Below are 25,958 nucleotides of genomic sequence, written 5' to 3' on the forward strand. Positions count from 1 at the left end.
GTAACTACAGTTAGTTTCAGTGAGTGTAATTCATACCAGAAAATATATACTCAGAACACAGTAATCTTAAGTACACTCTTCGTAGTGTACTCCCTAGGAGATGGGGTCTAACCCTGTCTGCAGCAAAACAAACAAACAAAAAAAACCCAACACCAAAACCACACAACAGAAAAACACACAACACACATAGAAGTGAATCCCCACTATATCATATAGTAGTGCTGCCTCCTTTTTTTCTGCAATGTGCCACACTGTAGTATTTGTGCACCATACTATAGCATTCTTTATCACATAGAATGTTATGCTGGGATATTTTTCTAAACTGAAGTGTGTGTATACATGTATACATACACACACTCATCACCTCTGGATTTGGCAGAGGCATAGGACCTATGGGAATATAAAAAGCAAGCTAGGAATTAAAGATTATAACAAGGATTTATTTTTTTTTTTACTATTTTACCAAATAGACTCACTTTGTTCAGTTAGTATTACTATGCCTGTGACTACGAAAATAAATAAAGCCTTCTCTGCTCACTTATAGGAGGGGGGACAGGCAATTATCTACTTCTCTCCGGTGACAGAAGTGGCTCAAAAAACCCAAAGTGGTTAAACACAAGCTATAGATTTATAACAAAGCCTCCTAACAGTCGTTCTCAGTACTTCAACTACCAGGCTACACTCCCTCTCCAACACTCCTCTAAGATTTTTGCTGTTAGGGGCCTTACCTGAATTAGAGATGCTGCAGCTGGGATTTGTCTATTGAAATGCTTCTGACGTTGCTTCTGCTGTACTTTCAAGGCAAACCCAGACCCCAAAATACCCTAAAGATATGCAAAATTGCTAGTCAGACTCCAATATGACTTCTCATACCTTAGCATACATTAGCATGTGAGATAAACAGGCATTTTATAATAGCCTTTCCTAGAAAAAGTTCTGAATTTTCAAATGTCCTCAGTGACAGAAATATATTTATTCCAACAAATAAATCTGCAATGGAGCATATTGATATTGGCATCATGGAAGTTCAGTAAGAGCACATTTCTATTGCTGTACCTAAAGGCAACATTAGAAGCATTCGGAGAGGCTTGTCATGTTCTAAAGGCAGCCCTGCACTATGATGGGAGAAGAAAATGCCAATGTCACGATTAATCTACAGTTGTTCTCTGCACTTGTTTTAAACTCCTTGCCACAAAAATCTGCCACAAATAAAGCCAGAACCTAGTCTGATTTTCTGGACAAACTGAATGAATAGGCCAAAGATATTATTTTTAATGTAAGCTTTTCTGTTAAAATTGATAGTTATTCAAGAAATACTATTTCTTTTCTAATTATTCTGATGTTCTTATCTTTATTTTCCCTTCATTCAGTTACTTGAATATTCAAAAATCCCCAAGGTCATTAATGTACCATGCCAGAAAGCAGTTCTGTAGACCTCTGCTTCGTGGCACTGTTTCTTTCTTTGCAGGACTCCTAGTTGTTACAGCAGAAACAGCAGAAACAGAGAAAATTTCTTCTCTGGCACTAACATGTTCACAAAAAAACCCTCTCTCTTTCTTCACCTCACAGAATAGCTTCTGGTTTTTGAGTAGTGCAAATTATTTTTATCTCCATCCTAGGCTACATCCCTCTAGAACAACTGCAATAAAGACACAGCAGATTCATTCACGTTTGTGTGCACGGATACAAACATACACTTGAGGATGTGTGTGTTCACATTCTGAAGAAATACCCAACCCTACTACATCCTGTCTAAGGCATCGGTTTTATACTACGAGCCCAAGTCAGAGAGAAACTTAGAAAAGCAAACAAGGTTTTACTTACTGCTGGCAGAGCAAAAAACGATATTGCAAATACAGAAAAACAGGAAGCTACTGTCTTCCCAATCCAAGTCTGAGGAACTTTGTCTCCATAACCAATTGTTGTGACTGTTACCTAGACCAGAAAAAAACACCTCGTTCACTGCAATGCAGTATGTTTTTTCCCAAAAAGCAGGAAACAAAAATGAAAGAAAATAGGTAAGAATCAGGAGATACAATGTTTGGATTTGTGCATGAGGAAACCACAAGAATAAATTAAATGTCAACTGTAGATTCAGCCATGGTTTTGGGTACAACACCAGGCTGGATCCATGTTGATTGTTCTCACAGTTTGTAGCTGACTGCTTCCAACTTCCTGAAACTTCAAGAATTGGCCCTGTGGGGTTTTCTTTTTTTTTTTTTTAAAGATGCTGATCCAGAGGGTTGACAAAAAAGCCTTGAAAGTGTTGACAAGCATGGAACCAAGGCAGATACATGTCCCAAACTCTGCAGTCAGGCAGAGGGAAGCTGTGCTCTATGCTGGCAGTAACAGGCAGGGACAGAACTAACATACCCCAGCTAAAACTTCATAGCAGAAAGAGGAACACACAACCATACCAGAACATTTTATCTCCCTAATTAAAGATGCCAGCAGACCAAGAGCTAAGCCCCATGCTCAACTTTTTTTCCTTCTCCAGCAAATGGAGTTCTTTGCTACACCATATTAGAGTATCAAGATTTGCCCATTGCTTACCAGGGTGCAGCAAGGGCTTAGAACTCCCTAAGGGATGAGGAGCCCAGAGTCAATAGAAGTAACACAGCTAGCAGGACAGTCCCACAGCACACAAGTGAGACAGATCCAGAAGTTGCCAGGTCCAACTATTTGCTCAGATTATAAGGCAATATCACAGCATTGAAGCAGAGCTAACATTAAGCCAGGAAGCCTACTCACAGGATTAAGATCAGGTCTAGCGGTCAGCAAGCAGATCGACAGTGATGCCATAAAACCAAGGTCCAAGCCAGGAAACAAGCCCACAGGATGCAGTCAAGATCAAAAGACTCTGTAGCCAGGCATAGCTGCAGCTGAGTTACAGACCAGCTCTCTTCTAGCACGGTGCTGAGCTAAACAGAGCTCCTTGGTATGAGTGAAAGCCAAAGGTGATGGTGGTCAGGGTCATCAGGCCAATGAGTGCCCTCAGGACCCTGACAACAACCTTCCTTCCCAACAATGCTGGTCCTCACACAGGTCTAGGAACAGTATCACTATGGAGCTGGTAGCAGCCTTTTACAGGGCCAAAAGCCAGAATAGGGACAGCAAAATTGAAAGGGAAATGGCATTAGCAGCTCTGGGCTTGTGGGTGAGAGGCTGCCCTTGAAAAGCCACAGAATCAAGGACAGCCTGACTGGGACGTAGGTTTGGGGCTGTTCCTGATGAGCCCCATCAGGCTGTAACCACATTCATTAGGAGCCCAGTGGTCCATAAAGGACTGGTGCTGTGGGAGGATTAAAATTCAAATGAATGCAGTTGCATCAGAAGGGTTTATAAGGTAACAAGGTCCAGTTGCTTCCCCACAGAAGGTGATTCCGAGCAGGGATCCTAAGGCAAGCCAAGGGAATCCCACAGCTGTCCAGACAGGGTTCTCACCACCGTGGGTCCAGCCCCCACAGCAGGACAGACTCACTGACAGTTGTTGTATCCAACAGTCTAAATCATAAAGCAATATCAAGGTGATGAGGTAAGTCTGAGGTTGAGTATGGAAGTGAGCTCATAGGCTGGGGTTCAGACCTCCAGACCATGGCTGAGCTGAAGACCAGCTCTCCTTCAGCACACGTCAGGCAGGGGATACCTACACAGGACTGTGGGTGTTGGGGTGGCCCCAGGTTTGGCTGGTCAGAGCCAGTAAACACTTTTTAGCACACTCAAGAGTCTGGACACTGCCATAAAAACAGCATGGCAAAATAACATGCACCCCTGAGAAGTGGAAAGCTTCTGATGAAGAAACGAAGAATTCTGTCACCAATACCAGCCACTGAAGAGAGCTTTAAGTAGAAAAAAAATGTATTTCTATTTGGTAGTACTAGCCATACACCCAGTCTCACACCCTTCTCTTTGCCTTGAATGGTAGAAGAAATACAGCCAGAACAGACTTTAAAAATATGTAAATGTACACTGACTACAAAAGGGGTTATGGAAATACTTCCTTTTATGGGAAAAGTTGCTAACAAATACTTAGTTATACAAAAACAGGCTTCTCAGAAGAACCTATCAGCAACAAAAGCATGGAAAGAATACATTTGTTCCCCCTTCGAGAGCAGTTGTACAAAGAGCTGGAAGGAAGATTCGCAGGAAAAAAATTCCTGATTTTTTCCAAGTACAAACAAAAATTAGACTAGTGTTTATTCATAAAAATATTCTTACTTGATGAAGTCAGCTTTGTAGCATCTAAATCCTCCTGTGAATATTGTTATTTTGAACTGCAAACTGCTCTCAGCAGGAAGCTCTGTCCTGCCAGGTGTTTGTCCAGATTTCATGTGGCTTGCCCATGAAGTGGCTCGGGTGCTCTGTACTACCAGGAGTACAAACAGATGAGTTTGCCAGCCCCAAAACTAAACCAGACCCCCCCAAAATTAACTCTGAAAGGCAGTATGTGTCAGTGGGGAGTGGAGGAAGTTAAAGAAGTGTTTCTTTAATGGCACTTCAGCTCCTCGATGCACCCAGATGACCCCTTAAAGTCTGGGATTTTTCCTTCCTTTTACTCTCTTTTTTTCTTATGAAAGGCTTCTTGGTGCTTTTGTTTTTGTTGGGTTTTTGGGTTTTTTTTTTGAGTTCTTCAGTACTCAGGACTTAAAAACAAACTGCAGTAACGTTGAGCTGCTTCAGCGTTACTATGGAAGACAGCATGAAAGCTGTAACCACAGGAAAGATTATTTTCCATCTCTACAGCAGGCATTTGGCTGGCAGATTCCTGCAGGTGCCTAAACGTGTCTCAAAAGTTTCTCCCTGGCTACCTTAAGAGGGTTCCTTCTTGGTAATCTAATTAGTACATTGAAGTGGAAAGGATTATAAATAATGTAATTCTCTGGATATCTTAATCATAACCAGAATTTTTTTCTATTTGTATATCCAAAAGTTATTTATCTGCTCAGAGAATATTTAATAACGAGACTATGGAAAAATGACACTTCCTTCTTAACACAGATTTACTATGGCACATTGCAGCTGGCATGCACATGTTTTTCACACAGGCTCAGGAAATATACGTGTACACTTCAAAAAAGGAAGAACTCTAATTTAGTAGAAATCAACAGAGCTTCTCACATGCTTTAAGATGTGAGGAGGTGTCCTGAAGTTTGAAGATTCAGAACTACACTCTTCAAAATACATATTAAATATAAGGAGGTTTGAATTGTTACCTCTGGCATGGAAATTTACTACTGGAAATTCTGAGCAATTGATCTCAAGTACCTCTGGCTGTTAACACCAGTTTATGGAGTAAGTATTTAACTCAAGTTCAATGGTACAGAATTGCCCACTTTTCAGCAAAAAGAGTAAGAATTACAAACAGCAAGAGACAAGCAAAAGGAACATCAGAAAAGTAGCCTCCTCAATGTCTTCCTTTTTTCCACGAGAAAAAAATACCCAGAAAGGACAGAAAAGCTTCTGTGACATGGGTTGCATTTCTGGCAGACTGACAGTGGTGTTGGAAATACTTTTGCATGTGTTCTAACATGCTAAAACTTCTGAATATATATAAAATACCACAAGTCTTTGATATATCTTTGCAGTTTAATTTGTATGCCTGCCAATTCCAGGTGAAACAACCTTGCATTTAACTGAAACGAGTGGATGTAGTTAGCATTTAATTCCAATGAGCATTCATTCTTCATTTTCCCCTTTCTTCATATTTAAACCTTCCAGGTCATTTGTATCAAGTTCAGCAAGCTTGGACTTTCTACTTAAAGCAAAATGTTCCCCGTAATACACTCTGTGGTTTTTGTCAGACACAGAAGACTTTCAAATACTCTCTACCAAGATTTTTTTTTTTCCTGTGGTTCAGTTCTGAAAGGCAAAAGTGAAATCAAATTTCACTCCCTAGTAACTCCACATCTGTGTTTCTATGTTACAGAAGATTTGAAAAGAAAAAGAAACTGATTCACTTTGTCCTTTGTCACTGTTCCCAGCTGTGAACTGCACCTGCACCGTGACTCACTGATGTTGAGGAGGCCTAGACGTCTGGAAAGCTTAAACAACAATTTCAACAGTGTTCTTCAAGTGCCTCACACAGCTAGAGAAAGACAAAGCTGATTTTATCTTGCTGTTACACACAAAAAAAAGTCAACTTTTGGAAAACAACAACAAAACCCATTGAACACTTTGCAAGGCATATACATACACTCTGAAATACAAATTCCAAGACCTCTGTCTCAACAAGGTAAAGTAATGCACATTTTAAATTTATTTGTTGGTCTTCACAACTGAACTCCTTCAAAATTCCCTTAAGTCCATAATAAAATATGCTTGCATAAACACATCTTGACTTTTTTTTTTTGTCTGTATTTTTTTACTCTTTACTGAAATCAAGGGTGTATCTTCTAGCATGTAAAATATTTTGTAATCTATGTCTAAAGATTCAATGCAAGTCATAAAGCAAGCTCTGGATAGCTAGAGATAAAAAATAAAAAGTAAAGAAAGGTAGAAAAAGTACACTGGCTTCACATAGAAGTTTTATTAGATGCAGTAATTCGTGTTAATACACCTGGGCAGAACTGGATGCTAAAACCCATACCTAGTTTTTAAACTGATTGCTGAAAAAATTTTTTTGTTTTCCACTGTAAACTGTTCCCCTCAATTTGGTATGGGGTCTTTCTTTCCTTTCATAAAGGACAGAATTTTGGCATTTCTGGCCTTCTGCAGTTATAGGCCTAGGAATTACTTTATGACATACAGAAGATACTGTGCAGAGCAAACATGAATCACCATCTTTTGATGATTACATATTAAATTAATACAAGTATATGCTTTCCATTTCTTTCCCCAGTGTCACTGTAATTCTCATTTCTTTTTGGAAAATCACTTTGCTAGAAAAATGTATGTGACATTTCTCATAGATTCAGATGAACTAGTACAAAGTTCTGTGGGAGCCCCTCATGGTGCTGAACTTCCCACCAGCTGCCCCCTTTTTAATTAGATGTACTTCACAGAGTATTCAGCTAGGCCACTGGTAAAACAAGGGGCAGTAGCTGTTCCATGGTGTTCACTCATTTGAACACTGGTATTTGAGCTGAAATGCTCAAATAATAGCAGAACAACTGAGCCTGTGTACTGGTCTGTTTTCTTTAAAGCCAGCATATAGGGTGTCATTCATAATGTCAATTACACCAAAATTGTTTTACTTTTGCTTTTACAATACAGCACATTCTGTAATTTTGGGACATTTATTCCTTTTCTGCCCTAGATAGATGTTATCTCTATACCCATGTGGTTTTATGCTCTGAAACTTTTATCATCTGTCTATTGAGGGCTTTGACAAGTGATTGGTATATGAGCTAGTTCATGGTGTCATATCTTGCCAGGACATTAGATAATCAGGTCCATCTGGTCATCTAGTGGATTTTTCATTTTTACTAGATTCTTTATGGCTTGGTTCTTCTCTTTCACACAGCCAGAGGTGATACTCTGCAAATGAAATTAATACCTAACAACCTAATGACAGGAATTCAATGTTTAACAGATTTTTAGACCGAAGCACTAAAAATGTGATAATTCAAGGTACATGTAATATAATCTGTATTTCTGTATACTCAGTTGAACTAGAGGCTTATGCAGCATCTAAGTTAAAGATTAGAAACTTCTATCCATTAGGAACTTTTTATCTGCCTTCCCCAACTCCTTCACCAGTTTATTTGAAGGCAGATGAACAACTGGTTTACGGCCCAATAACTATATTGGCATTTGCAAATCTATCATCTATGCTCAAATCCAGTTTGTTGTGTTTCAAATCACCCTTGAAACATATCCTCTCTCTGGAAGTTGGTGGCTCTCCATCTGTTCTAGTCCTCTCATTTTTCTCTGTCACTAAAACTTACATGATGGATCTCCTTGGATTTGTTATAATGAGTCAGCCAACTCTTAAAATATATGAGGCTCTCCAGTGGGGAAGAGGGACTACAAGAGAAGAGATGATTTGTGCAACAGCTAATAAGGAGGGAAAGCATGAGTCACACTGAGAAACATGATGAGAAGAGCCATATGAGAGGAGTGTAGAAACAATCTGGTCTGCTGCTCATAGCTCTCTATTCCTTTTTTTACTGATTCTGGGCATGCACACAATAATTACCACAATACTCTCAAAATCCCAATTCCTCTTAATGATATCTTTTTTCTTTATTTCACCAAAGATTTGTACTGACCCTGACTGATGACTGATGTCCAAAGCAGTTTTGTTTGTAAAGCTTTGGCAGCTTCACTTTAGATGGAGCTATTTCGTTTTACAGTGAACCATGGAATTATTAAAAACAAAACAAAACAGGAACTTGTAACCTGTATCAATTACTGCATTATTACTGACATTAACACAAAAAGATTTAGAAAAGAAATTACAGTCATTAACCCAACTTCCACAAGTGGAATACACTTTTAAAGTTATGCACCTTTTGCAGATAATAGAGTTTCAAAGAAGTGGTTAAAATGTTTGGTGGGTATTCATAGTCAAGTGGCAAACTGGTAATAAAGGAGCACAGGGGAACAGCAGCAAGGAGTGAGCTAAAAAAGAGAGGAGGGGTTTCTGGTCTGCCTGACCTGTATAGAGTATGGGCAGGGAATGGGAGGGAATAGACCCCTCTGTGTTCCACCCCTCTCAGAGTCTGAAAGCCCTTTTTCATTAGTTCTCCATTCTCAAACTATGACACAAAACAATATAGTTGTAGTTATTATATTTTTCTCGTGTCTTTTTTTAAAAGATTGTTGAGCTTCCCTACTGACATATGTTCTGCAAAGAAAAAAATGCTGGATTTCTTTAAAAAGATTGCAACTTCAACAGAAAATATTGTGTGCTTAATTTGGGCACATATTTTTTTGGAAAAGACTTACCACACCCCACCAAAGGGCATCAGCATAGCTAGAGAAACCTGTCTTTCCATCCTCATCAACTGCATCCTTCTCAGCAAGATAAACAAAATAGGATGAAAAAATTAATCCCAAGAATCCAATGTACAAAGTGGTTATGAGTTCCTATGAAAAGAGAAAGCAAACAAGTACATAAAGTTTTCAGCATATACATTCTGTCATCGTAAAACATTGCCAATATCTGGTTTCTTTTTTGCATCACGTTAGAAAAATTAATACATTGTCTTTTGGGTATGAAATTTATTTCCAGTAAAAGAGGTAGTTCAGTGACTTTTTTTCTATCCATGTGTGAATAAAGAATTGAAGAAGAAATCATTTATACAAAATCATTTGGACAGCTGAATGTGGGGTAGGACCTTCTCTGCTATTTTATCTCTTGTGAATAGGAACCATTCCATTTAACTCTTCAGTCAAAATACCAAATATTATTAAACTTTGAAAATAGTAAAACAGATTTAGAAATGCACTTTATGAAGAGTGCTAAAATAACAGTTAAGAAACAACAACAATGTCATGATTATCATCATATCTAAGCAATAAACTGGCTATCCTTCAAGAAAATCCACTATCTAGTTATGGGGGGAAATAACTTATTTTAATTACTTCAAGTTCATAGTGCTTCAATAGTTAACATATATTATTCTTTTATTTTCTTTACATATATTTAGTCACCTTTATTATGAAACATTGTAGTACTACATCTTCATTGGCATATTCCTTAAATTCTTGAAAGAGTTGTTTTTCTTTCCTTGGATTGACACCATAAAGGAACTAAAAATTCCCATAAGATAAATTTAAAACTAAAACCCGTCTAAGAAGGATTGCCTGTACTTATAAAATGCATTAGTTTTTTTGTAGATTTTCTGTAATGTTCTACACATGTTTCTTAAACCACTTGTGAGGGGAGGTTCAGGTTTTATCATCAAACTTCCTTCAGATTATTTATTTTAAGCAATGTTAGCAGAAAGCAAAGTAGGTGTTTTTTCTCTAATCATTTAATAATGACCTGAATAATGAATTTTGATAGCATTCAGTTTTGCCCATGGCAAGCCTCCTAATCTAAGCCTTTATTTTGGCAGGCCTGTTTGCTAAACAAGGCAGCTGAAAGTGGAGATAAAACAAAGTTTCAGTAGTTTAGATTTCTATGCCAGTCACCATTCTGTTCTCATGTCTTTTCTCTAAGGATAATGGCATGGTACGGTGTGTACTTGTAAATATGACTTAATTGCTCTGAAAAGTTCCTTGTGTTTACATGTGTAGTAGACTATTTGCATTTTTCTGATTTTTCATGACTTCCTGGGTTGTCTACACAATATTATTTCAATGCACAGTGAAACTATTAAGCACCTGAGACTAAGTTCAGTGATCCATAGAAAACTACAACAGAAATGGAGACTAATTCTTGTTCTCTGATTACAAAGAAAATACTCTGCTTTTATCTCTAGTAGATTTGTGACTTCCTTCCTCATCAACAGAAATATTTTAGTTACTCTTGACATGTTGCTTACATCTCAGAAACTAATAGATTTTAAGATATTTGAGGAATGGCCGTCACTGCTTGCTTTTAGCTTTGTCTTAGAGGACAGAATTAGAGAGTGGATGACAACTGGAATACTTCTGTGTTAAGTGCTGGCTTTCTGTGAAACAGGAAACAAAATATTCTTTTTCAGAAGTCTTATGTACAGTCTTATGAGATCCTTCCAAGTTTGAAATATCAAGAGAACTACTCAGGTTATTTCCCAACTACCACCTCTCAGCTCTCGTCTTATTTTAGAAGGAATGAACTCTTGTTAAATAAAGCCCAGATGCAAATGCTTTCGACTTATTCTAAATGTCACTCCATATTACATATGTATACAGAGATAAAATTCTACATGCCTATATTAGATTATTAAGAGCAATGACAGCAATCTAATACATACTTAAATCAAGAGGGAGTGAAGAAAATTTTAAAAAAAATATGTGCTTCAGGAAATATGGATAGAGGGGTGTCTACCAAATAGCATTAATTGATATGTGATCTCAAATCTTGGAGCATTTGGCAGGAATCAGGCCATAAAAGTTCATATTTATATGATTTTTAATATAAAAGCCTAAGAATAAAGAGTGCTGCCTAATTCAAATGACTGTTTTCAGCAATGACTTCGACATACACACACGAAAAAGAAACACGAAAAAGAAACACGAAAAAGAACAAAAAAAAATATGTACAAAGGTAAATTTGAATATTGAGAGACTTGAGTGAACATGTTTTTTTAAACTTATATTTTCAGTTACAGTAGACACCACACAAAATAAAATTCAACACTTTGGAAAAAAACAAGCAAGCAAGCTTCAACTCCACAACTCATCAGTAACTCCCTCCTCAAGGCACTGTAAGACCTCACAAAACAAGGTAAGGAATAGGTAAAACTAATTGAGAGGCTTACATGCTAGAGCTGGATTGGCTAACTCAGTTTTTCAGTAAAGCTGCATGACTTTTCCATGTCTTTCCATCACCACATGGGATATTGACTCATGTTTTGTTGCTTTTGGCGAGAAATGCTTGTATAAGCTCAACCTGCTGAAAATAGAACGTCCCAGCCAAAGCGAGCCTGAGTGAGCTAACACAGCTATATGTAAAATTCCAAAACACATGGAAATCACTGGGGACAACTTTAGTAAGCTCTTCTGGACCCAAAGATGTCCAAGTGCTTGTTGTTTTCAAAGGTTACAAAAATTTGAATTTATTTTCTCACATTGTTAAGGGTTCAGTGTCCCATTTTTCTGAAAGAGTACCAAACTCAACAAATAAATGAGGACCTTGTACTCTGCCTGTAAAGAAAAAGCAGCAGAGGTGTTTTTGTTTTGCTTTTTATAAAACAAAAATTCCTTTAAGAGACTGGTCAGAAATAAAGGTTCCATTTTTCCTTCCGTTTGGTACCATGCTAGGATTTCAACTACACTTGTCCAATGTCAATACAGAACTGTGTGTTTGATTATTTTTTTTATTAATGTGTTAGTGGGTGATCTGCTTTAACAAGCACTACAGACCTGTAGAGTTTTATATATCATCATAATCGTGTCTTTGGGTCAGTAGAACTTCAGGTGCGTTTATTCATAAACTCACTTCTCCAGGGGTATTTTTTTTTCCTTTTAAATCACTGAGCTTATTTATGTTTGTGACATTTGAGATTTAAGAGTTGTATTTTGGAGATAGTATTTCCAGATTCATGACTAGAACTCTGAACACCTACAGGAAAAAGTTCTCTCAGACACCTCTGTCAGTAAAGGTTAGCAAATGCTGAGAAAGCTTGTGTGGATACCAGCTATGCCCCAACTAAATATCCAGGCAATGTGACCATAATAAATGAAGACCACACAGACTTGGGAGCTTTAAAATCATCCTGTTGTACAGGATGAAAGTGGGCTTTATACTGGAGCACTTCAGTGTGCATCAATGCTCCACAGTCATCATGACATAAATTTTCCTATAATACTGGAGAAAAAAAAATTAAGTGAAGAAAAATAACTATTCATATTGTATTAATCTTTTGGATTAAGCACTTCCTATTCTCTGTCCTGGAACAACAGTTTTCTATATTTAGTTTTCTTTAATTTGAGTTTTCTCAACATGAAATTAATATCAAATGAAACAATGCCTGTGTGCATACGTTTTTTCAATATCTGTATAACAAATTTGCACTTATAAAAAGCAGATTAAAGAGCCACCTTTACTAACCTGATGTAAAGGATCATAGCAGAGTATTAGCCCTCCATAGTATGGTATGATAACCCAAGATTTAAGCTGTTGAGAAAAGTTTTTTATTATGGTCATAAAGCTAAGTGGGCTTTTCATTAAGAGTTTCTGTGAAGCCCTATAAAGAAGCTTTCAACTCTAAAACTTTAAAATTCTTCACTGAAATATTTAAGCTTTTCCTTCTTGATGAACTTTTTCCCAGGATAACTGTTTGAAAGCTTTAATGGACATATTTCTATTTATAGCTGAGTTAACCTCTGTGACTACACCACTGAAAAGGTAACTTTTCTTGTACATTACAATAACATAGTATTTTTATTTATAGGATGATTTAGAAAATTCCTTTGGGCAGAGAAAATAGAATTATTTAAATAATTGGCTTGTTCTACCAAGGCTTTTTGATTAATATTTGTTTTTCCACAGAAAGCAGCTAGGAATGCATCATCTGAGAAGACAGTGGACAATATTTCCAATATGAAAGGCAGCACACATAACTGCATTTAATAAAGTATATTAAAGGACAACATCAAAGAGTACAACAGTTGTTTTCCATAAAAATACTGATGCTTATACCCTGTTAGACACTGACTCAAAGTAAAGAATAATGTTCCCATTTTAAAAGTAGAAAGTAAGGCATGATGGACTCTTAAAGTATTTTTCCTCTTGCAACAGTTAACTGTTCTTTTAAATCAGTCTACAATTTGGAGTCCATGAAAACAACATAGTAAAGTAACCAAAATGCTGAGTATCTTTAAAGGTCTGGTACCTGACGATGTAAGAAAACAACTGATCCCAAGAGTCGCCAGGTGCCACCCTGTCTATCTACATGAAGCATGCGAAGTATCTGGAGAAACCGGATCCCCCTGTAAGAAAAATAGGACATTAAATAAAAGTAATGATTGAGAACAATACTGATCTATTGATACACAGTTGACTACGTTCACTAACTTATTGCAATATTAAGTAGCATTGCCCCTGACTAGGATTGCATCTGAGGTTTGAGGCACCTCAGCAGACAGTTTGTTTAGATGCATTAGTCATTTCATTATAGTACATTATATTCAGAAATGTTGACTAGGGCAATAATTACTTAAGAGAAAAATAAAATATATGTTTTCAAACTCAAAAGAAGCATATGTATTTTACCTGATTATGATTCAGTGCATTCTTTCCAAAACAACCCAATGCTTCAAGCTTTGCTAACATAAATATGAGCTAAAAGCCCAATGTGACTCAAGCATGGTATTACCAAAGTCATCTTTGTGTTAGTTACAGAAATCATCTAACTGGAAACAGATACAGTCCTATGTGATTTTAGGACAATAACTGAATTTAAAACTCCAAATATTTTCAACTAAAGAAAAATAATTATCATATGGTTCTTCAGCAGAATTTTATTCAATGGAAATATTTCATTGTAGTCACCCTTTGACAGTGAACTTGGCCTACAATCATCTTAATATTGCTGAAACAAAACAGTAAACAGCAGGAAGGGAGGAATTCATCTATCTGAAAAAATTCCATTAAAAGTATTTTTAGCTCCTTTTAGCTATCCTTAAATTTTTCTTATTGTTCTTGTTTTTTTATTTAGTTTTTATTAATTTTTTTTTTTATTTTACCATTGATGCATTTTTCTGGGTTACACCAATGAAGTAAACTCACCACGGTACCATACTCAGTCACTGGGAACTCATACTGTATTCTGAAAGTCTCAAGTTTTCCTTTATTCAGAAAGCAGGTTTGCTGAGCTTTCACAGCTGACAGTCAAACAATCAAATGCTTTTCATTTTTTTGGAAAGCACCCAATAATCCTGACTATCAAATCACATATCAGTTACTGGGTATATGAACATCACATTTTGATATTTCTTTGATATGCCATTGGAATAATAGTTTTAATTATCTGGAAACTTAAAAATATCAACTTCAAACATGTTAGTTAAAACACAAGTACCAGAAGAATTACAAGACTACCAAATGCATGAGGGCCAACAGATTTAAATAATGTAATAGTTCACTGGTTGCTCATGTAAGTAGGGGAGAGAGTTACATAAATCTCTCCTGTACAAACATTAGACCCAGCACTCAATGCCTTGACCTAGTGGCAGTTCTTGACTTTCCTGTCTCTGTTGTACCTGAGATGGTTACAGCTTATGTTACTGGCAAGTGACAACATGGATGTTATAAGCCAGCACTTTTACTAAAAAAGATTTTTAAAACAAGATAGTGAACAGGATGCTGCAGCCACAGAGTCTCTGAACATGCACAAACCACTTCCTCTGAAAAGAGAGAAGAAAATGATTGGAAGACCATTTTTATCAGTTTGGTGAACTTAAAACAGTAAGGATGGAAGGCTGGGAGTCTCACTGGTTGCTGCAGGGATGAAAATATCATCCTGTTGTACCTGAGAGGTCTGCAGCTTGCAAATTCATCTGACAAGAAAGCAACCTAACACACGAGCACCCATGTTTTAGGGGATGGATGGGATTTAAGGGGGGTCCAAAGAGGCCCATTATATTATAACTTCCAAAAAACAAAAGCAAAGAATATGGGATCCATTTATTCTTAATTCAAAAACAGCCCCTGACATCACAGTTCTGAGGAAAACTGATGGGACTAATATTTGCTTGACCCAGATGGCTTTTCAGTGGAGCAACAGGAACAATAGAGACATGTGGGTTAAGATTCTCTGGCAGAAATCATTTTGAGCTGTGGACAGTGACTGTATAATTTAACACAAGGACAGTCTGCATTGAGCCCAAAGCCAGCTGGGTTCACATAGGAAAATACAGCAGGCCTTTCCATTCAGGCTTCTTCCTACAGTTCTAGTTCAATTAAACAAAATCTTTAGAATTTTCACATTCACTTTCTTCTTCTGTATGAACTGATAAATCACATTCATTCTGCCTGTGTGAGTATTTATCATCATGTTAGAAATAATATTCTATGGTAATAGTTACCTTAAAAATATTTTATACATATAGTTCCCTCCAGTGTTTTTCTTCACAGCTACACAGTTTAGACAGTACCCTACATTCTTATTTCCCAGCGATGAGACTTCATTGGAACTCAGAGGCTTGTAACAGAACATGGAGCATATCTTGCAAGTTTGAAGGAGTGAAAAATACACCTACACTGCTTATCATTCCTTTCTTCTATTTACCCACTTCCCAAAACAAGCTTGCAGTACTTGATGCAAGCTGAACAAACACTGTAAATATCAAATGTTACTGGTTCATGCATAGTATGAGTTACTTGTGACAAACAAATCCATGAAAGTCTAATTACTCTTTAAACAAAATAATTACTCGTACTCCAAAAGTACCAAGTGTTGTCTGGTTAACCTTAAAGAAACCAACGTTCTGAAATACTCTTTTGTCTCAGAAAGAGAGCTGTTTGATGTTTTATATAGAGGACATTATGTTTCTTAAGTTTTTTTCCTCTTGGATGCAGCATTCCCACATTCTTCTTATACCTTGTTTCTCTTGTTTTCCAGCCAGTGACCAAGTGCAATAAACCCACAGACTTCCACTGTCCAGTGTTTACTGTAATAACTTCCTATATGAGGAAAATTACACATACATCTAATTTGGAAGTTGGGAAATTAGATATACATGTAATATAGCTCTGCACTTGTGAAGAGCTAGAGTCACTAGAAAAACATACCTTATTGCAGAAGTGGCAAACACTTGTCCATTAGATCCTATGCTCAGAACAATAATTGAGGCTACTACCACAATGAGATCTGTTGAAAGATGGAAAGAAAGAGGAAGAAAGAGGAAAAAAAGAGAAAGAAAGAGAAAGAGAAAGAGATAAGGAGAGAGAGAGAGAAAGAGAGCAAAGGACAAGAGAGGAAGAAGGGATGAAGAGAGGAAGAAGAGAGGAAGAGAGGGAGAAGAGAGGAAGAAGAGGAGAAGAAGAGAGGAAGAGAAGAAGAGAGGAAGATAGAGGAAGAGAGAGGAAGAGTGGAAGAGAGGAAGGGAGGAAGGAAGGAAGAGAGGAAGAGGAAGAGGAAGAGGAAGAGGAAGAGGAAGAGGAAGGAAGGAAGGAAGGAAGGAAGGAAGGAAGGAAGGAAGGAAGGAAGGAAGGAAGGAAGGAAGGAAGGAAGGAAGGAAGGAAGGAAGGAAGGAAGGAAGGAAGGAAGGAAGGAAGGAAGGAAGGAAGGAAGGAAGGAAGGAAGGAAGGAAGGAAGGAAGGAAGGAAGGAAGGAAGGAAGGAAGGAAGGAAGGAAAGAAGGAAGGAAGGAAGGAAGGAAGGAAGGAAGGAAGGAAGGAAGGAAGGAAGGAAGGAAGGAAGGAAGGAAGGAAGGAAGGAAGGAAGGAAGGAAGGAAGGAAGGAAGGAAGGAAGGAAGGAAGGAAGGAAGGAAGGAAGGAAGGAAGGAAGGAAGGAAGGAAGGAAGGAAGGAAGGAAAACAGAAAAAAGAAGAAGAAACAAAATATGACGTTAGCTCTCAGCACTGAAAACACACAAATACAGACTGTGGAGAGCACTTTTAAAAAAAGTAATTAGGTTATCTGAAACTTGGTGGGCAGTAAGCTTATGTAACAGTTTGACATCAAAAAAACAATTACTACATTTTCATCCATGATTACTTAAATAATGGAAATTTTAAAGATCCTAACAGATCTTTACACCCTAGCAATAAATCCACATTTTCACTCAAGGCTCTTGATATGCAAGACCAAGTAAGATCTATATTGCTTCAATCAGTACTGGAATGCATAAAGCTAATTATCATACACATATACACACATACATTTACTTTAAAAATTATCTTAAAGATGTAGAGCCAAGTTTTAAAAGATTAGGGAACTGTCAGAACAAAGGTTGCCTGAAAGTCAACAGAGTTGTTGGTTTACTTTTTGATGCAGTCTTTAATTGGATAAAAAAATAATTGTTTCCAGAGTTCAATTTCTTTTCTCAACTACACAGTTTACACAGTTCTAGCATTATACAGTGCAATTCATGGATTGTGTTCACAATTCCAATATCCCTTATTTTCTCTTATTCTGTTTTATTAAACAGGTTTGTTGCTTCAATTATTGAACCCTATTCTAATGTCATTCTCAGAAGACATTTTTTTCCATTTTCCTTATGGGCATTTCTCTGGTATTCCTCTTTAGAGCTTTTAAATGCTGCCCTTTCAAATTCTAACCAGAAAATAATGGATAGTACTATAAGTGGGCTGCAAATGTAGAGAGAATGATGAAAAATTTTGGTAAATTTTCCTTGCCAGTTTTAAACAGTCAGTACTTTATTCTTCAGAGCACTTGATGTTAAATAGCACTTCAAGAAAAACAGTGCCTGCTGACTTCACTTGCAGCTGTGAGAACTCAGAACCTCTGTAACCTGACTTCAAAGTCTTCATTTGGACATCTAGAAAATGAGGCACACTTGTGAAAACTGATTTAAATGATTGCCAGAGAGTTTCCCTGTGATGCCTACGCAAGATGTAGGAGAGGATCCAACTTCAGAGGCAACAACAGTTGCCTGCAACAAAAGAAACCTTTTTTTCCTCTCCTTCCAGCATTCTCCTGCCTCATTCACAACCATGTAGTTCCTGCAATGAATATTGCAGCAGTTCTACAATTAACAGTATTCTTCACTCTCTGACTTGGATTAATTTGCAGTGTTAGTCCAATTTTTGCTCTAAAAGCAGGATTCCTCTACAAAGAATAGCACTCAATCAGTTTAAAGACTGTAGAGTAATAATTGTATGTTTATGGAAATGAAAATAAATATAGGGAGGGATAAGCTAAGGCTAAAGAAAGAGCTTCTATTTTGGATAATCTTAACTTCAGAGAACCTTCCAAATTTATTATGCTGTTACATTATCATGTACCTATATGAACATAAATTTGTGAAAACAACTGGTGAACATTCAGAATTTAGGGAGGTTTTTCTTCCCCTCACATCATAATACAGACCTTTGCCCATAGCCAAATGATACTTTTGATGACCTTACTAAATGATGAGATATATACATACCCATTTGATGACCAGCACTGAATAAGAAAAAGACTGACACTTTTGGAAAATTAGTTTCAATCAGCTAGTGACACTAATGTATATTTATCATTTGTACTTTCCACATTTCTGAAAGCGTCTTCTACATTGTAGAGATATTTTATTTCTTTCACCAAAAAAACTTTTCTTTTTTCTCTACTTCTCTGCTCCTAGTTTTCATGCCAGTTCCCAATCTTCAGGCTTCTCATACTTATCCCAGTTTACTGGTTCAAATGGTCCTATTGTACACTTGAGGTCTTCAGCATATCCTTCTGCCCTTACACTACTACTTTTTCATCCCATGTGTTTTGAGCACCTACTTTTTTTTTTTCTTCAACCTCCTCCTTGCTTGTCCATCTTTATATTTGCTTTTCTCTCAGACCCTTCCATAAGCATCCCCTGATCATCTTCCTGTCATACTGAACCTGTATTTCCCAGTCCATTCCTGCTACCCGGCTTCATCTCAGAATTCAAGCCTGATATTTTCCCTTTCCTGTGTCCTGGATAGTTTCAGAAAGGGCACTATCAAACCAAAATTAACAGATTTTTCCCCTTCCATCTCCAGTACTGCTGCTTGGTGAAACCTGAAACTTGAATTGAGTAGGGTCACTGCAGACTGAAACTTTGAAGAATGTAAGTGTATTCTCTATCAGGATGTTTTAAACATAAACTAGCTACCAAATTTTTCAAAAGCTTGTTAGCCAGTCAGTCAAAAAGCTATTTTCTGATTAAATTTCAAGTATCTGCTTCAAAGTGTGGAAGCGCTAGTGCTTTTCCATAAGAAATCATCAGAATTGCCTTTTTCAGAAACAGCATAAGGGTTTTACATGAAATATCTCCACAGCACTCAAACTGAAGCACACGCGTGGCATGGAAAACACCAGGATAAAGAGCCAACATCTGTTTAGATAACTTTTCCAAGCCTAATGGCCATTAGTATTTAGATCAGCGTTATATTAGTACTTACATTAGTTTTTAAAAAGGGAAGTGGCAGGAAGCCTTGGCAATTTTAAAAGTTGATTTTCAGTAATTTATAAACGATACATAGGTATCCTTCTCAAGGTATTCTACTGATTTACATGTTTGCAAACGTGTCGGTGGATGCAGATGAGTTGTGGAGAGACAAAAATGACATAACATCTTCTATACAATATTTGCACTACATATGTAGATGATAGACTGACATAAGTATCACATTTCTTACAATTTAGCATATGTACTACAAAGATTTGAAAATCTAATCCACTGCTCGCTACTGTCCATGGCTTACATTCTTGAGAAATTCTTGAGAAATTCCAAACAGCTACCATTTTTAGTATATATTTAAAAAGCTTTCCAGTTAAATACTACTTAGTTAGGCAGAAGCTTCGGCACATAATGACATTTCTTTCTTTGGGACATTTTCTGCAACAACAGGAGGATACAAGAGGTTGTGAAAGGATGAACTCTTGATTTTGCCTGTGCTTGCTACCTTCCTTTCATAAAAGCCTAGTTAGGCTGGGATTTTCAGACATTTTTAGCTCCTAACCTAACCCTGCTGAACTCAGGAGAAATGGAATTGTTAAATCAGTGTTTGGGAAAGGTATCACTATCACTGCTGCTGCTGTAGTACGTGAGCACCACACTCTCTTTAAATATCTTCCTGTTGTGAACTAGGGAATGAAGAAACAGAGAATTTTCTAGGGATTCTTGCTATGCTGGGAATTAATTCAGTCTATGTCTCCTGACAAGTTCTTTATTTACAGGATTATCTTTTCTCACTTACATGTAATCACCTATAACCTGTCTACAAAGATGAGAAAACCTAGGTCGACTTTAGAACATCTACCTAAGAAATAATAATAATTTAAAAATTAAAAGATAAATAATAATTTTTCATTTTAGATAAAATTTTGAAAGAACATTCAAGAAATTGGTTGTCCTTTGTTAATATCTTCTTTTCCCAGTTATAGAAGTTGCATGTTAACATGCTGTTTTATGCTGCATGGAATGCAATAATATTAAACAAGTTTATAAAAGAGTGTAAAAAGTAAACTTCACTTTTGCATCTCTTTCTGGTAATATGCACCCAAATAATTTTTCTTTACAATTAGCAAGGGGAAAAAAGGAAAAGAGAATAAGAGGAATTAAAGTTCAAAATTGTTAACGAAAGAAGTTCAAAACCTCTCGGATATTTCAAGTATGTTTTCCAATTTTAAAATACTTTTGTATTCATGCCAAATTCAAATGAATACCTGATTTTTTACATTCTGTTTAATAGTTTAATTTATTTTCCTAATGTTTGTATTTTACTCTTGTTGATTTGAAAATGATAGGTTGAGTTAGTATGATTCTACCATTCACAGCAAATGTATTTCCCAAGTTTAGCTATTTGGATTAGTGTAGACACAGTTCCATATGTAACTGATGAGTAAAAACAAATCTTGACTTTAAATATTTTGTATTCTTGGGGGAGTTCTCAATGTAAAAAAGTAGTGATACCTTTGAATGCACAACCAGCTGTAGTCACTGTTAGGTTTTCTTAACAAAAACCACTGTTTCTTCTCCAAGGTCTATACAAACATTAACATTTATTGTGGTAGTTGCACAACACAAGTACACAGAATCACCATCAAGCTTAATGGGACTGCCAGATTTTCTTCTGCACCTGTGTACTTTAATATACCTAACTAAGAAGCATTCTGTAATTGAAAGAGAAGTCAAGAATGTAATTAAAAGGAAAAAAAAGTTACCTATAGGCTTCATGGATCATGAAACAAGATCAGCTCTAGAAGCAGCTGAAGAATTTGTATGTAATGAAACACTTCTTTGTCAATAACCCATAACTGAGTACAATATCTCATAACATTATTCACTACCCACCATCCAGATGTAGAATAGAATATGTTGTTTAGTGAGTTTTTGCACGGAGTTTCATGAAGTCACAAATGGTTAAGGAAACATCAGCTCATTTTCTCCCCTTTTCACCTCTTCCACTTTTCTTTATTTAAAACTCAATGAGTGAATGTTTGAGTAAGAAAGAATTCACAGCTTTACTGGAGTTTATATGAAAACAGAGGTTTTAAATAGAAACGCCAGCTTTATGGTCTACTACAATTTTGTCTGAACTTCACCTTTAATTAATCCCTCATTGTTCTACTCCTCCATTGCTCTACTCCCTCATAGGTTCTACTATTCCCCTCTCCTCCTAAACTCTCTGCTACTCCAGAGATGCTACAGATAATGGTGCCTCAAACCATCTAAAATTGCTTAATTTTAGTTCTATCCAAGGGACTTTTTCCTGAGTTATAGTTCACACGTTTCCATGTTTTTCCCAATTTATACTCACCTTTGTGTTTGCTTTCCACAGCAGACCTAAGGAAAAATTATTGTGTTCAAAATCTTGTAAATTTTCTCCAATTACACAAGTCGATTTAGTAAAGATTTCTTCACTTTAAAATTTTGCCTCTCTTAAGCTGATGTCTGCCTCTATCTCATGGCTGTATTTTAAAGGTTCAGTTCTAGCAATCCAGAAGAAGAAACGATTGCATAGCAGATAAATGGTAGAATGACAGAGACAGCTGAGAATAGCAATGGTCTCTGCAGCAGTTGACATCTTGACCTTAAACAGATGATAATAGGAAAGTAAAGGCAAAAAGAAATCTTACCAATAATTGATATTGGCTTTCTGGCAAATCGTAGTCTTCCCTGGAAGCCAACATACTTACTCCTGCAGCCTGCAGACCATAATCGGACCACATATTCAGCACCAAAAAATACAACCAGAACTATTTCCTGTCAGAATAAAAAGAACAAAATATCATTTTTTTTCATTGAAAGATAAATATCTAATTTATTTTTGCACATCTAATTTATTCCCATGACTAATACCAAAAGATTGTTGAGATGAAAGGTGCAATAAAAAACTGTGCATTTCAATTCACTTTTTATAGGCATATGTCAGCCAGTGTGTCATAGGGAATGTGATTTCCATGAATAAAAGGATAGATTAAGCTCCAGTCCATCAGTTTATCACAGGTAAAAACACAATATTCTTCTACTTTGGTCTATTTTCAAAGTTTAAACTTTAAAAAATGAAAAGAGGCTATAGGCATATAATTCCCAAAACTAGCAATTTCTAGACCATGAAACAGAATTTATAAGTACAAAGCAAGAAGGTTTAATGTCAATTTTTTTTATATTGAAAACAGAATAATAAAATCACAAAATATATCAAACTGGAAGGAACTCATAACTTTAATCACTGCTCCTCACAGGACTACCTAAAACTAAACCATATGACTAAGAATCATCCAGATGTTCCTTGCACTCTGTTAAGCTTGGTGCTTCCTGGTCATCCCATTCCAGTGACTGACCAGAAATTAATATTTTCCCAATGTGAACCCTGATGCAGCTTCATTCCATTTCCTCACGTTCCATCACTGCTCACCAATGGTCACCATCTCCCCCTCTGCTGCCCCTCTTGAGGAAGCTGTAGACAGCAGTGACATCACCCTTCAGCCTCCTCTTCTCCAAGCTGGACAGACTGAGTGACCTCAGCTGCACCTCCTGAGGTGCCTTGAGACCTTTCACCATTTTTGTCGCCCTTCTCTGAACACACTCTCGTGAGTCCTTTTCACACTGAGGTGCCCACGATTGCTTGATGTGGGCTGCAGCATTGCAGTGTAAAGTGGGACAATCACCTCCCTCTATCAGCTACTTATGCTGTGTTTGATGCACCCCAGGACACTGTGGGCCCTTTTGGCTGCCAGGACACATTCATATTCCACTTGCCATCAACCTCAGATCTCTTTCCATGAGAAGCTCTCCAGCCTCTAATTCCCCAGTTTGTATAAATAATCAGGATTGCTCCATCCCAGGCGGAGAATCCAGCACTTGCTCTTATTAAATTTCATACAGTTGGTATTGCCCAGCTCTCCAGTCTATACAGATCTCTCTGTAAGGCCTCTCTATCCTTGAGGGACCCATATCTGATCCTAGTTTAGATTTACCAGCAAACATACTTAATGTACATTTAATTCCTGCATCCAGATCATTTATAAAACCACTAAAGAGCATTGGCCCTAAAACTGAGACCTAAGGAACTCCACTGCTGACTGGACACCAGCCTGATGTAACCCCATTTACCCATTAAGCTCAGCCTATCAAGCAATTGCTTACAGATGTCCAGATGGATGCTGTGAGAGACTGTATCAAAAGCTTTGCTAAAATCCAAAAACCACCACATCCATTGACTTCCCTTGGTCAACTAGATGGATGACCTTGTTGTAAAAGTAAATCAAGTTGGTTCAACAGGACAGGCACCAATCACTACTTCACCCACAGGGCTCTCTGCTCACAAGGAAGAAATCTAGCAGGGCACCTTTCCTACACAGGTCCCTTAGTACCTGCACCAAAAAGTTATCTTCAACACGTTTCAATAATTTCCTGGGCATAGTGGTGTCCATTGTGTGATATTCCCAGCTTACGTCTGGGAAGCTAAAACCACCCATAAGGACAAGAGTGGCTGATCTAGAGATATCCCTTAATTCCTTGTAGAATAACTCATCAATGCTGTTGTCCTGGCTTAGTGGTCAACAGCAGACTCCCACAGCATCTGCTTAATTTGCTTTCCCTTTCATCTTCATCCAGAGGCTCTCAACAGTATTGCCACCAACTGTGGCATACAGTACAACTCCTCTCTATCCCTCCTGAAAAGCTTGTAACCATTCATCATGGCACACCAGCCACAGGACTCATCCTGCCAGGTTAAACTTATGCCAGTGATGTAGCAGCTCTGGGCCAAAGCTTCTAGCTTTGGCTAGGACAGGACAGAGACATTTCCAATGTGCTCCAGCATCCTCAGCACACTCTGGAGCTGACTGAATCATGTTGTCCCCCACACACTGGCATTCCATACCTATGCTTATCTTTAGCAAGCCTGGTTTTACCCCTTTTCCTCTTCAAAAGATGTTTACATCTCTTTAGATGGGGCCTGCAAACTCTTGCACAAAATTTCTTTTCCCACTCTGAGACAGATGTACTCTGTCTATCACCAGCAGGCCCCACACCTGCAGGTGACAAGAGTCTCAGAGTCAGGTATTGACCTTCTGGCTCTTTCTGTTCCTCCCTGCATCATCCCCTGCAACTGGAAGGACAGAGGAGAACACTACTTGTCCTCCTGATTCCTTAGCCAGTCCAAAGGCCCTGCAGTCTCTCTGGATTGTCCTCAGATGTCTTATTCATAGCTGACTACATGGAAAATTATTAATGGATAGTAATCCAAGGACTGCACAAGGGTAGGAAGCTTTCTTGTTACATCTTTAACCCAGGCTTCAGGGAGACAGTAGACTTCCCTAAAAAGTAGGTCTGGTCTGCATACTGAGCCTTCTCTTCCCCTCAGAAGAGGGTCTGCTATGACAATGAGGTAAATTTCTATCTTCATGGGAGCAGTTTTGACATGGGGTGTAGGCTGACTTAACCTCAGCAACACCTCCAACCTAGATAAACCATTGCTGTCATCATTGTTTGGTTCCATCTACAGAGCCTTGTACTTTCAGTGTCAAGGTGACCCAAACCAGGACATTCAGACAGGGGCACAAGGTCAAGTAGAGTAGGCGCAGAGGAGATGAGCCTAGCAGGAACTCCTCACCATTCACCTCTATTCCTTAGGTCACCACATTCAGCCAGATGGAGAGAGAATAGGGAATCCTCCACATCATGCATCCTGTCTGCCTGACAGGCCTGTTCCAGGGAAATTAGGGTACAATTCCAGTCGTCTATCTATCTCTTGGACCTCCTGATACTTCTTCACTTACTCACCTCTTCCCAGAGCTCTGCCTTTCAGCAGAGGAGTTCCTCTACCTGGGTGCATCTCCTAGAGATTGTGCTCACAATAGTGCTCACAGTAGTGGTGTAAGAGTGCACACCTTGCAGGCTGACACCTGGGCAGCAGCACATTTCCACCAGAGCTTTGTCTCGGAAGCTGCATCAGTCCCAGTGGTTGCAGAGTTTAGAGAGGACACGGCCTTTTGCCAGGTGGATACCATTACTCTCTGGTCCAGCTGGCAGAGCTTCAGTGGCCTTCCTGAGCACAACCTGCCCTGCTGGGCAGTGTCACACCCCACCCTCTCTGCCTGCCCAGTTCACAGCACTTCTTTTGTACGGGTGGGGGAGATCTTTGTTCCTTCCTTCCTAGTTTTCCTCTGCCACTGCACTATGCTAGCACAACCAAAATACAGCTTCTAGGCTTTGTTCCAACCCAAACTGTATCCAGTAACTCAGAGTCACCTCCTATATAAATTACAG

The 25,958-nt window shown here is 37.8% G+C and overlaps 1 protein-coding gene across 1 annotated transcript in view; it reads right to left on the reverse strand.

Annotated features, from left to right (window-relative positions):
• The window catches only part of KCNQ1 (potassium voltage-gated channel subfamily Q member 1), a 476,140-nt gene that overhangs the window by 418,261 nt on the left and 31,921 nt on the right, over positions 1–25,958 (reverse strand). The window contains exons 3-8 of the mRNA XM_071733362.1: positions 22,319–22,445; positions 16,331–16,409; positions 13,431–13,527; positions 8,890–9,030; positions 1,825–1,935; positions 729–824 (exon numbers count right to left, since the gene is read on the reverse strand). Of these exons, the coding sequence (XP_071589463.1) occupies positions 729–824; positions 1,825–1,935; positions 8,890–9,030; positions 13,431–13,527; positions 16,331–16,409; positions 22,319–22,445 (651 nt within the window). The remainder of the gene's footprint in view (positions 1–728; positions 825–1,824; positions 1,936–8,889; positions 9,031–13,430; positions 13,528–16,330; positions 16,410–22,318; positions 22,446–25,958) is intronic.

This window comes from Heliangelus exortis, chromosome 1 (assembly GCF_036169615.1).
Source record: "Heliangelus exortis chromosome 1, bHelExo1.hap1, whole genome shotgun sequence".
Taxonomy (NCBI): domain Eukaryota; kingdom Metazoa; phylum Chordata; class Aves; order Apodiformes; family Trochilidae; genus Heliangelus; species Heliangelus exortis.